At 50.6% G+C, this 11,584-nt stretch overlaps 1 protein-coding gene across 1 annotated transcript in view; it reads left to right on the top strand.

Moving 5' to 3' along the window:
• The first annotated feature begins 6,126 nt into the window (after nucleotides 1-6,126).
• Nucleotides 6,127-11,584, top strand: part of LOC144951376 (band 3 anion transport protein-like) — a 42,733-nt gene continuing 37,275 nt past the window's right edge. The window contains 1 exon segment of the mRNA XM_078881606.1: nucleotides 6,127-7,519. Within this exon segment, the coding sequence (XP_078737732.1) occupies nucleotides 7,493-7,519 (27 nt within the window). The 5' untranslated portion in view covers nucleotides 6,127-7,492.

The raw sequence follows: 11,584 nt of genomic DNA, 5'->3' as shown, positions 1-11,584 counted from the left end.
TACACTACACTACTATACACTACACTACACACACTACACTATACACTACACTACTATAGTGTATAGTGTGCGGTGTGTAGTGTATAGTGTGTGTAGTGTAGTATAGTATATAGTGTGTGGTGTGTAGTGTAGTGTGTGATGTGTAGTGCAGTGTATAGTGTGTGTAGTGTATAGTGTGTGTAGTGTAGTGTATAGTGTGTAGTGTGTATATAGTGTGTGGTGTGTAGTGTATAGTGTGTGTAGTGTGGTGTGTAGTGTATAGTGTGTGTAGTGTAGTGTATAGTGTGTGTAGTGTAGTGTGTAGTGTAGTGTGTGTATAGTGTGTAGTGTAGTGTGTGTATAGTGTGTGGTGTATAGTGTGTGGTGTGTAGTGTAGTGTATAGTGTGTGTAGTGTAGTGTATAGTGTGTGTAGTGTAGTGTATAGTGTGTGTAGTGTAGTGTATAGTGTGTGTAGTGTAGTGTATAGTGTGTGTAGTGTAGTGTATAGTGTGTGTAGTGTAGTGTATAGTGTGTGTAGTGTATAGTGTGTGTAGTGTAGTGTATAGTGTGTGTAGTGTAGTGTATAGTGTGTGTAGTGTAGTGTATAGTGTGTGTAGTGTAGTGTATAGTGTGTGTAGTGTAGTGTATAGTGTGTGTAGTGTAGTGTATAGTGTGTGTAGTGTAGTGTATAGTGTGTGTAGTGTAGTGTATAGTGTAGTGTATAGTGTGTGTAGTGTAGTGTATAGTGTGTGTAGTGTAGTGTATAGTGTGTGTAGTGTAGAGTGTGTAGTGTAGTGTATAGTGTGTGGTGTATAGTGTGTGGTGTGTAGTGTATAGTGTGTAGTGTGTGTATAGTGTGTAGTGTAGTGTGTAGTGTGTGTATAGTGTATAGTGTGTAGTGTAGTGTGTGTATAGTGTGTAGTGTAGCGTATAGTGTGTAGTGTAGTGTATAGTGTGTAGTGTATAGTGTGTGGTGTGTGGTGTGTAGTGTATAGTGTGTAGTGTAGTGTGTGTATAGTGTGTAGTGTATAGTGTGTAGTGTAGTGTATAGTGTGTAGTGTAGTGTGTAGTGTAGTGTATAGTGTGTGGTGTGTAGTGTAGCGCGTGGCGTGCTTGCTTGAGGCGTGCGTCACAAAGACGCCACGCGACCTTGCTCGACGATACGCGATGACGCAACAGAGCTTCATGCGAGCTCAGGGCCGACGAACGGTACTAACCGTAAAAGAACGAAAAAAAACCGGTTATCGTTCCACTTAAAGTCAGGGACTCCGTGATCATCGATCCTCAGCGGAATGTTCGCAGGCACGAACGCGCGCACGAGAAGGGCAAACCGCACGGCGGCGTCAGACCACGTGCGCGTCGTGCCTCGGGTCAAGGTGCAGAGGCGCAGGCCCTGCAACTGCCTCGCTCGCTCGCTCGCTCGCTCTCGCCACTCGTAGGGGGAGCTCGCGGGGGTGATGGTGGTAGTGGTGATGGTGGAGGTGGTGGTGGTGATGGTGGTGGTGGTGATGATGGTGGTGGTGGTGATGATAATGATGGTGGTGGTGATGATAATGGTGGTGGTGATGATGATGGTAGTGATGATGGTGGAGGTGGTGATGATAGTGGTGGTGATGATGATGGTGGTGGTGGTGGTGATGATGATGGTCGTAGTGATGATGATAATGATGACTGACGGATGTGTTGATGATGGTGGTGATGATGGTGGTGGTGGTGATGACGGCGGAGGTGGTGTTGATGATGGTGGTGATGCTGGTGGTGGTGTTGATTATGTTGGTGGTGGCGATGCTGATGATGGCGGTGGTGAAAATGATGCGGATTGCTTGTCACGCGAACTGGGGCACGCGATTTTTCACAATCTCCGATTTACCCTCGCGATAATAACGCCACGGCCGCCGCTGTTGCTGTTGCCGCTGATGATGTTGACGGTGGAGACAATATCACGGGCAAATAGTCTCCGTATTTAATGTTTAACTGCTCCGGCCGTTGTCTATTCCTGGGCGAGTAAGCGTGTGATCGGGGTCGGATTCTCTCGTGTCGCTATCTTTCGGGGCCGTACTCGATAAGCGGCGGCGGCGCTGATTACATTATTCCATAAAAGTTGCACCCACCCATTACCCGGACCCAACCACGTGGTCCTTCCGCGTGGCCTTGGCGAGACGTGGCCACCGCCAGCGAGACTCACCACGGGAGGAGGAACAGAGGGTTGTGATACGCGTCGCTGTGATAACGTCAGCAGGACTCGAAACAACTTAATGTGGTCACAGGGACTCCTCTACTTACGAACGAGTTCGCTTCCAGAGGTGTGTTCGTAAGTCGATTTGTTCGCAAGACCCAACTTTACTGCTGTCGATTCCAAACGTGTTGTACGGCGTGTACACTAAACGCGGGGGGTGGCTTTAACAGTTGTATAATCTCCTTTAGATGTAGATACCACTGGCTCTTTACGTTCTGTAGATATCATTGGTTCTTCGTGTTCTGCAGATGTAGATGCCACTGGTTCTTCACGTTCTGCAGATTAGATGCCACTGGCTCTTCACGTTCTGTAGATGTAGATGCCACTGGTTCTTCACGTTCTGTAGATGTAGATGCCACTGGTTCTTCACGTTCTACATATGCAGATGCCATTGGTTCTTCGTGTTCTGCAGATGTAGATGCCACTGGTTCTTCACGTTCTACAGATGTAGATGCCACTGGTTCTTCGTGTCCTGCAGATGTAGATGCCACTGGTTCTTCACGTTCTACAGATGTAGATGCCTCTGGTTCTTCACGTTCTGTAGATGTAGATGCCACTGGTTCTTCACGTTCTACATATGCAGATGCCATTGGTTCTTCATGTTCTATAGATGTAGATGCCATTGGTTCTTTGTGTTCTGCAGATTAGATGCCACTGGTTCTTCACGTTCTGCAGATGTAGATGCCACTGGTTTTTCACGTTCTGCAGATGTAGATGTCATTGGTTCTTCACGTTCTGCAGATGTAGATGCCACTGGTTCTTCACGTTCTACATATGCAGATGCCATTGGTTCTTCACGTTCTGCAGATGTAGATGTCATTGGTTCTTCACGTTCTGCAGATGTAGATGCCACTAGTTCTTCACGTTCTACAGATGTAGATGTCGCTGGTTCTTCACGTGGCATCTACACGACATACGAACCAGGTTTGTTCGTGTCTCTGAAAGGTCGTAAGTCGAATGTTCGTAAGTCGAGGAGGAGGAGTAAGGAGAAGAGTCGTTAGAGTTGTCTCTGCGCGCCACCGTCGAGAGAGGCGCGCGGAGTTAACGGCGAGTGTTGTTCAGACAACAACAACAACAGCGGCTGCTTAACGCAGTCGTCAATGACAGCGTTTTGAGTGTGTGTGTGTGTTTGAGCGTGTGCGTGTGTGTGTGTTTTAACGTGTGTTTGTGTGTTTGAGTGTGTGTTTGTGTGTGAGCGTGTGGCCGATTGCCACGTTGTGGTGTGACCGCAGACGTGTGAGGTTGTGGCGGCCTTCATCCAGCAGTGGAGTGACAATGGCTGCTGCTGCTGATAATGATGGAGGCGGAGGCTTGGGGTGAACCTCATCCAGCAGTGGAACATGATGACGATGGTGACAACCTACCTTTCTTCACTATTGACAACTTGCAGCTCAGCACACGGCAGATGCCTGCGCAGCGCGACTCACGACCTCCTCTTGATACCAAGATCCAGGATGGTCATGTCTATGCGCCGCTTCTCGGTGGCAGCCCCAACAGTCTGGAACGATATCCCTCTGCACATTCGCAGCATCACCTCAATCGCCTCCTTCAAGAGACACTTAAAAACTCACCTCTATAACCACGTGCTTTCGAGTGACTCTGAGCTTGGCTCCGCGCCGCTGAGTTGCGGTCACTACGTCTGCAAATTTGTGCGTGTTACAAATTGAACTATTATTATTATTAACGTGAACTGGTGTGGCCTGAACCCCTCTTGACAACGGCTCAGCCAAACATCGTTGAGCGGGAGAGGCCGGGCCACCAGCCAACACAATTGCCGTGGCCTGGGAATTTCGCGAACTTTACTCTTTGATTCTTTCGGTCAAGTCACGTGGGTTTAACATAAAATTACATTTCTCCCGACGTGGCTTTACCAAAAGAACCAAGATTTCGCAAAACTATTTTGGTGCGCTGCTTGGCAACGTCGCATCAACCCACGGGTTTCTCGGGCCCGTTGTTATCTCACGATTCCGCGAAGTTTAAAAAAAGAAACCCCCCCCCACACACACAAACATCGCTTATAAAATCGGACGGATTTGTTACTCAATTGGAATGAGACCACGGCAAGTATCATCTCCCCCGCCACTCCAGACGGACCACGGCGATGGTTCTTGACCGGCCATCCACCCCCTCGTGTTGCCGTGCCGGCCTTCATAGGTGCGACTCGCGAACAGCACTTGCCCCAACAGTCTGGTGTAGCCTATACGGGGGATCTTTGTCTGTGCAGCGATTGTGAAGCTGTCAGCGCGCGGCGACGCGTAACAAAGGCCACCCGAGTTCGATTCCCGCTCACGGCCATCACGATTATCTACACCGGTCCTGGGCCTCCCCTAGGTCGACTCAGCGTCAAGTGAGCACTGTGCCTGATGCGGTGTGTAATAAACGTCGCCACTGGGGAGACAAAGGCGGCCTGGCGATCACAAATCATCGCTCAACCAAGTGTCTTATCGTGGACATTTATTGCAGCCAAATACTCTTAAAGTCGTGACGGAGGACCTGCGGAATAATCCACGGGACCATGGGGAGAGAGACACGCAGACTGCAAATATGCAGCAGCAGCAGCAGGCGTCAGGGTCAGAATCGAACCCACATCCTCCTAGTTACGAGGCGAGGTAGTGAACATCTCCTCGCCAGCGTGGCGCTCCCCATTCGTCACCCAACGTAGCCACATTTAATCAACCTCACGAGTGTAATCATTCATCTTTGTTCTTCTCAACATTAGTCCTCCGATTTTGATTTTGTTTTGCCATTGTACACTTCAATTCCCGACGATCTATACCATGGCCATCATGACGTGTTTAATGGCAGCGATTGTGAACGCCTGTTACGGGTAGGTCCTCGCTTAACGAGTCGTGTTTATGCGGTAACGCGTTTTCGGCATAACGCGGTCCGTCGGTTCGGGAACAACCCTTTCGCACGACGTGGAACGGCGCCCCGTTCGCAACGCGTAAACGCGCCCGTTATAACGCCACTCCGCGTGTTTTAGTGTACATGCTGTACCACATGTTTTAGTGTACATGCTGTACCACGTGTTTTAGTGTACATGTTGTACCACGTGTTTTAGTGTACATGCTGTACCACGTGTTTTAGTGTACATCGTCGTCATCATCATCGTCGTCATCATCGTCGTCGTCATCGTCATCATCGTCATCATCATCATCGTCATCATCGTCGTCGTCATCGTCATCATCATCGTCGTAATCATCGTCGTCGTCATCGTCGTCATCGTCATCATCATCATCATTATCGTCGTCATCATCGTCATCATCATCGTCATCATCATCGTCGTCATCATCGTCATCATCATCGTCGTCATCATCGTCATCATTATCATCGTCATCATTGTCGTAATCATCGTCATCATCATCGTCGTCGTCGTCATCATCGTCGTCATCATTGTCGTCTTCATCGTCATCATCATCGTCGCGCAAGGCATTGGGATGCTGCTGGATACTTCTACCTCTGTGGATGCTACCCACCACGCGGGAGACTGCGTCCTGACGCGGCGTGCGCGTCAAACGTCGGCACCGTGAGATGATGAAGGCGCCTCCGATTATCACGCCTGGCTTACGCACTGTGCGAGAGAAGTTCAACACACACACACGCCGACATACAGGGTGGCCGGTAGTGGTGCCGGTCACCCATCTCCTGCCGGCCTTCAATAATGTGCTCGCTGAACAGCACTTGCTCCAAAAGTCTGTTAAAGGCTATATGGGTGATCTTTGTATTTTGTGCGGAAGGTTGTGTGAAGGGTGGTTGTGTGATTGTGCGATATAGATACCGCAGACTTGGGGGCGGGGGGGGTGATGTAGGAATGTGTGTGCGTGTGTATGTGCGTGTGTGTGTGTGCGTGTGTATGTGCCTATAAAAGAGAGACGCAGAGAGACAGATAGAATCACACGTGAGAGAGAGAGAGAGCAGAGAGTTCATAGATATATAGCGTACAGAGTCAGAGAGAGTCTGAGAGAGGGTGATTTTGAGATGAATCATAGAGTTCATAGTTTATAGTATAGAGGGTTGAGAGAGAGAGATTGGGTGATGAAGAGATTAATGAGAGAGTTCATAGAGAGATGGGACAGAGCGTTGGAGAGTGGCAGATGCTCATTGAGAGTTGAGAGAGAGCGAGAGAGTTGATATATAAACAGCAGAGGGCGAGAGAGTGAGCCTGTGAGATGGGTAGAGAGAGTGCGCGCGATTGAGAGGAGAGCTCTTAGAGTGTGGGAGTGTGAGTGGGAGAGACAGTCAACGAGTTTGTTTGTTGTGAGAGAGAAGGAGATAGGGTGAGTTAAAACATACAACAGCGAGGGAGACAGGGCGGGCGAGTGAGTGACAGTGAGTGGGAGTAGGGAGAGCGAGTGAGAGTGTGAGAGTGTGTAAGAGTTAGAGAGTGTGTGAGAGAGTGTGAGTAAGAGTGAGTGGAGTAGGGAGAGCGAGAGAGAGAGTGTGAGTGTGTAAGAGTGAGTGAGTGAGAGTGTGAGAGTCTGTGAGCGAGGGAGGCAGGGCGGGCGAGTGAGTGACAGTGAGTGGGAGTAGGGAGAGCGAGTGAGAGTGTGAGGGTGTGTAAGAGTTAGAGAGTGTGTGAGAGAGTGTGAGTAAGAGTGAGTGGAGCAGGGAGAGAGTGAGAGAGTGTGTGAGAGTGTGTATGAATTAGAGAGTGTGTGAGAGAGTGTGAGTAAGAGTGAGTGTGAGTAGGGAGAGAGTGAGAGAGTGTGAGTAAGGGTGAGTGGGAGTAGGGAGAGCGAGTGAGAGTGTGAGAGTGTGTAAGAGTTAGAGAGTGTGTGAGAGAGTGTGAGTAAGAGTGAGTGCGAGTAGGGAGAGAGTGAGAGAGTGTGAGTAAGGGTGAGTGGAGTAGGGAGGGTGAGTGACAGTGTGAGAGAGTGTGAGAGTGAATGAGAGAGTGTGAGTAGGGAGAGAGTGAGTGAGAGTGAGTGTGAGTAAGGGTGAGTGTGAGTAGGGAGAGAGTGAGTGAGAGTGAGTGTGAGTAAGGGTGAGTGTGAGTAGGGAGAGAGTGAGTGAGAGTGAGTGTGAGTAAGGGTGAGTGTGAGTAAGGGTGAGTGGAGTAGGGAGGGAGTGAGTGAGAGAGTGTGTAAGAGTGAGTGAGAGTGAGTGTGAGTAAGGGTGAGTGTGAGTAAGGGTGAGTGTGAGTGAGTGTGAGTAAGGGTGAGTGTGAGTAAGGGTGAGTGTGAGTAAGGGAGAGTGTGAGTGAGAGTGAGTGTGAGTAAGGGTGAGTGTGAGTAGGGAGGGAGAGAGACCGGGGGAAGAGTTGAGTCGAAGCTCCAATGGATGAAGCAGCGACGAGAGACGCGGTGAGTAGCTGGTGACACACACACACACGCACACACACGCGCACACACACACACACGCACACACACACACACGCACGCACACACACACGCGCACACGCGCACACACACACACACGCACACACACACACACGCACACACACACACACACGCACGCACACACACACACGCACACACACGCGCACACACACGCACACACACGCGCACACATCAACTCATCTCAGAAGCTAAACGATGATGTGTTTGACCAGGTAAGGTCCCCACTGAGCTGTGTAGCGCTTTTTCAGAAGCGACCTGCCCACAAATGACAGCTCAGCAAAGTGGCGTATCGTCATCGTCATCATCGTCATCATCGCCACGTGGAGATGTTTAGCAGCCAAATACTCTAAAGGCGTGCTTCTACAAAGACAAAGATCCCCCGTGTAGCCTTCAACAAAAGTATCCCATCGCGTGAGCACCGTACGACATACAAAAGACAAAGGTCTCCCGTGTAGCCTTCAACAGAGTGTTGGGGCAAGTGCTGCTAGCGAGTAGCGCCTACGCAGGGCGGCACTGCACACGGAGGAGGTGGGTGGCCAGCGTCACGCCCGGCCGCCTTTGTCTTCCCACAGTGCTGATGTTTGCTACACACCGCACCAGGTGCTAATTTAAGGCTGAGTCGACCTAGTGGATCACCGGTTCATTCACATAATCGTGACTATTATTAGCCCTGAGCAGGAATCGAACTCGGGAGATTGGGGGGGGGGTTCGAAGCGAAGTGCGCGCACCACTGTGAGTCAATGTCTCAATGTGTGAGTCTACGGGTCTCTGTGTGAGTCTATGGGTCTCTGTGTGAGTCTGTGGCTCTCTGTGTGAGTCTAAGGGTCTCTGTGTGAGTCTATGGCTCTCTGTGTGAGTCTGTGTATCTGTGTGAGTCTCTGTGTCTCTGTGTGAGTCTATGAGTCTCTGTGTGAGTCAATGTCTCAATGTGTGAGTCTATGGGTCTCTGTGTGAGTCTATGGGTCTCTGTGTGAGTCTATGGGTCTCTGTGTGAGTGTATGGGTCTCTGTGTGAGTCTATGGATCTCTGTGTGAGTCTATGGGTCTCTGTGTGAGTCTGTGGCTCTCTGTGTGAGTCTAAGGGTCTCTGTGTGAGTCTATGGGTCTCTGTGTGAATCTATGGGTCTCTGTGTGAGTCTATAGGTATCTGTCTTAGTCTATGTCTCAATGTGTGAGTCTATGGGTCTATGTGTGAGTCTATGGGTCTCTGTGTGAGTCTATGGGTCTCTGTGTGAGTCTATGGGTCTCTGTGTGAGGCTATGGGTCTCTCTGTGCGAGTTTATGGGTCTCTGTGTGAGTCTATGGGTCTCTGTGTGAGTCTATGGGTCTGTGTGAGTCTATGGGTCTCTGTGTGAGTCTATGGGTCTCTGTGTGAGGCTATGGGTCTCTCTGTGCGAGTTTATGGGTCTCTGTGTGAGTCTATGGGTCTCTGTGTGAGTCTATGGGTCTCTGTGTGAGTCTATGGCTCTCTGTGTGAGTCTATGGCTCTCTGTGTGAGTCTGTGTATCTGTGTGAGTCTCTGTGTCTCTGTGTGAGTCTATGAGTCTCTGTGTGAGTCTATGGGTCTCTGTGTGAGTCTATGGCTCTCTGTGTGAGTCTATGGGTCTCTGTGTGAGTCTATGGCTCTCTGTGTGAGTCTATGGGTCTCTGTGCGAGTCTACGGCTTTCTGCGTGAGTCTACGGCTCTCTGTGCGAGTCTATGGCTCTCTGTGTGAGTCTATGGCTCTCTGTGTGAGTCTATGGGTCTCTGTGTGAGTCTATGTCACTATGTTTGAGTCTATGGGTTTCTCTCTAAGTCTGTTGGTATCTGTCTAAGTCTATGGCTCTCTGTGAATCTACGGCTCTCTGTGTGAGTCTATGGCTCTCTGTGAATCTACGGCTCTCTGTGTGAGTCTACGGCTCTCTGTGTGAGTCTATGGCTCTCTGTGTGAGTCTATGGTTCTCTGTGTGAGTCTATGGCTCTATGTGTGAGTCTATGGGTCTCTGTGTGAGTCTATGGCTCTCTGTGTGAGTCTACGGGTCTCTGCGTGAGTCTACGGCTCTCTGTGCGAGTCTATGGCTCTCTGTGTTAGTCTGTGGCTCTCTGTGTGAGTCTACGGCTCTCCTCAATGCGAGTCTGTTGTCCCAACCACGAGCCACAGAGATCCACCACTGGCTCACAGCAGCAACAGCAACAACATCCACAGCCACCCGACTTGTTTATCAGACACCGCAATCATCATCGTCAGCAGCCGCAGCAGTAGAGACGTGGAGTCTGCCTTCACTTTAGATTGTACAACGTAGATCATTACTCATTGCTAAGTGGGGGGCGGTGGTGGTGGTGGTGGGGACGGAGTCGAGGGAGAATTTCTTAGAATCAGAATTTTCGAGATGCGGTGGTGATAGAGGGAGACAGTCCAACGTTGGATGTTGGGCAACGCTTGCCAGCAGTGTGCAAGGTTCACGTCTGGTCAAGATGGCGTTAAGTGGCCATGTGATAACTTAAGAGGGCAGGGATGAGTCTCGTTTACAAAAAAATCGTGGGGATGTATGTGTGTGTGGGGGGGGGGATGAGTGGATGAGTGAGTGGGGTGAATGAGTTCGCTGAGGTAGTGAGTGGGTGGGTGAATGAGTGGACGAGTGAATGAGTGGACGAGTGAATGAGTGAGTGAGGTCTCTGTTAGAGCTAGTGAGTGGGTGAGTGTGTGGGTGGGTGAGTGGGTGAGTGAGTGGGTGAGTTAGTTGGTGGGTGAGCGAGTGAATGAGTGGGTGGGTTAGGTCTCTGTTAGAGCTAGTGAGTGGGTGAGTGTGTGGGTGAGTGGGTGAGTGGGTGAGTGAGTGGGTGAGTTAGTTGGTGGGTGAGCGAGTGAATGAGTGGGTGGGTTAGGTCTCTGTTAGAGCTAGTGAGTGGGTGAGTGAGTGTGTGGATGGGTGGGTGAGTGAGTGGGTGGGTGAGTGGGTGAGCGAGTGAATGAGTGGGTGGGTTAGGTCTCTGTTAGAGCTAGTGAGTGGGTGAGTGAGTGTGTGGATGGGTGGGTGAGTGAGTGGGTGGGTGAGTGGGTGGGTGAGTGAATGAGTGGGTGAGTGAATGAGTGGGTGAGTTAGGTCTCTGCTAGAGCTAGTGAGTGGGTGAGTGAGTGTGTGGGTGGGTGGATGGGTGAGTGAGTGGGCGAGTGGGCGAGTGGGTGGGTGAGCGAGTGAATGAGTGGGTTAGGTCTCTGTTAGAGCTAGTGAGTGGGTGGGTGGGTGAATGTGTGGATGGGTGGGTGAGTGAGTGGGTGGGTGAGTGGGTGGTGAGTAAGTGGGTGAATTAAAGTGTATTTTGTGTATCCAGTGAGAACTAATGAGACCATGGATAAGACTTATTTACAAGTGTGACTTGGGTGAAATTAGTGGGTGAATGGGTGAGTGAGTAGGTGAGTAAGTGGGTGAATGAATGGATAAGTGAGTGAGTGAGTGAAAAGATACATTTGTGTGTGTTTGTCTGGACTCAGAGTTATAATAATAAGGCTACTGGGAAGTTGGAGGCAGTCGCCCTCCAGCAACAACGGAGGGCAGAGGAGCGACGCTCACAACAACGCGCGGAGCGCAGGGTGGATATAGCACAGCAAATTGGCACAGTAGGGGGCACAGGTGGTGCATCTGCCAGTCATCTCAGTCAGTCGACCCGTGGCACCTGCTGGGTCTGTCCGTGACCTCCTGCCGGCAGCGAGAGCCTTCGACACTTCACGCGAGGGCTTCAACGTGCACCTAGCCTGGCACAAGCGCTGTGGTGACGTCACTGCCACTGCTGTTGTCATGTGTGTGCGTGTACGTTTCGACTCAGCGTTCTATAAGAGCCTGTTGGTGCGTGCTAACGCAATGGGATACAGTTGGGCAATATCTTGTTGCTAGAGGGCGACTGCCTCCAACTGCCCAGTAGCAGCAGCAGCGTCCTTCAGGAGACTCCTCCACAGAGGCCGATATTGACACTGCTGGTACCACTCATCGTCCACTCAGCTCCACATCCTCCTGTACTACGTCACTCCATCTCTTCTCCAACCCGTGCCGC

This window comes from Lampetra fluviatilis, chromosome 62, assembly GCF_964198595.1.
Source record: "Lampetra fluviatilis chromosome 62, kcLamFluv1.1, whole genome shotgun sequence".
Classification (NCBI taxonomy): Eukaryota; Metazoa; Chordata; class Hyperoartia; order Petromyzontiformes; family Petromyzontidae; genus Lampetra; species Lampetra fluviatilis.
The sequence above is the reverse complement of the archived record's forward strand: the minus strand, read 5'-3'. Positions and strand labels throughout refer to the sequence as shown.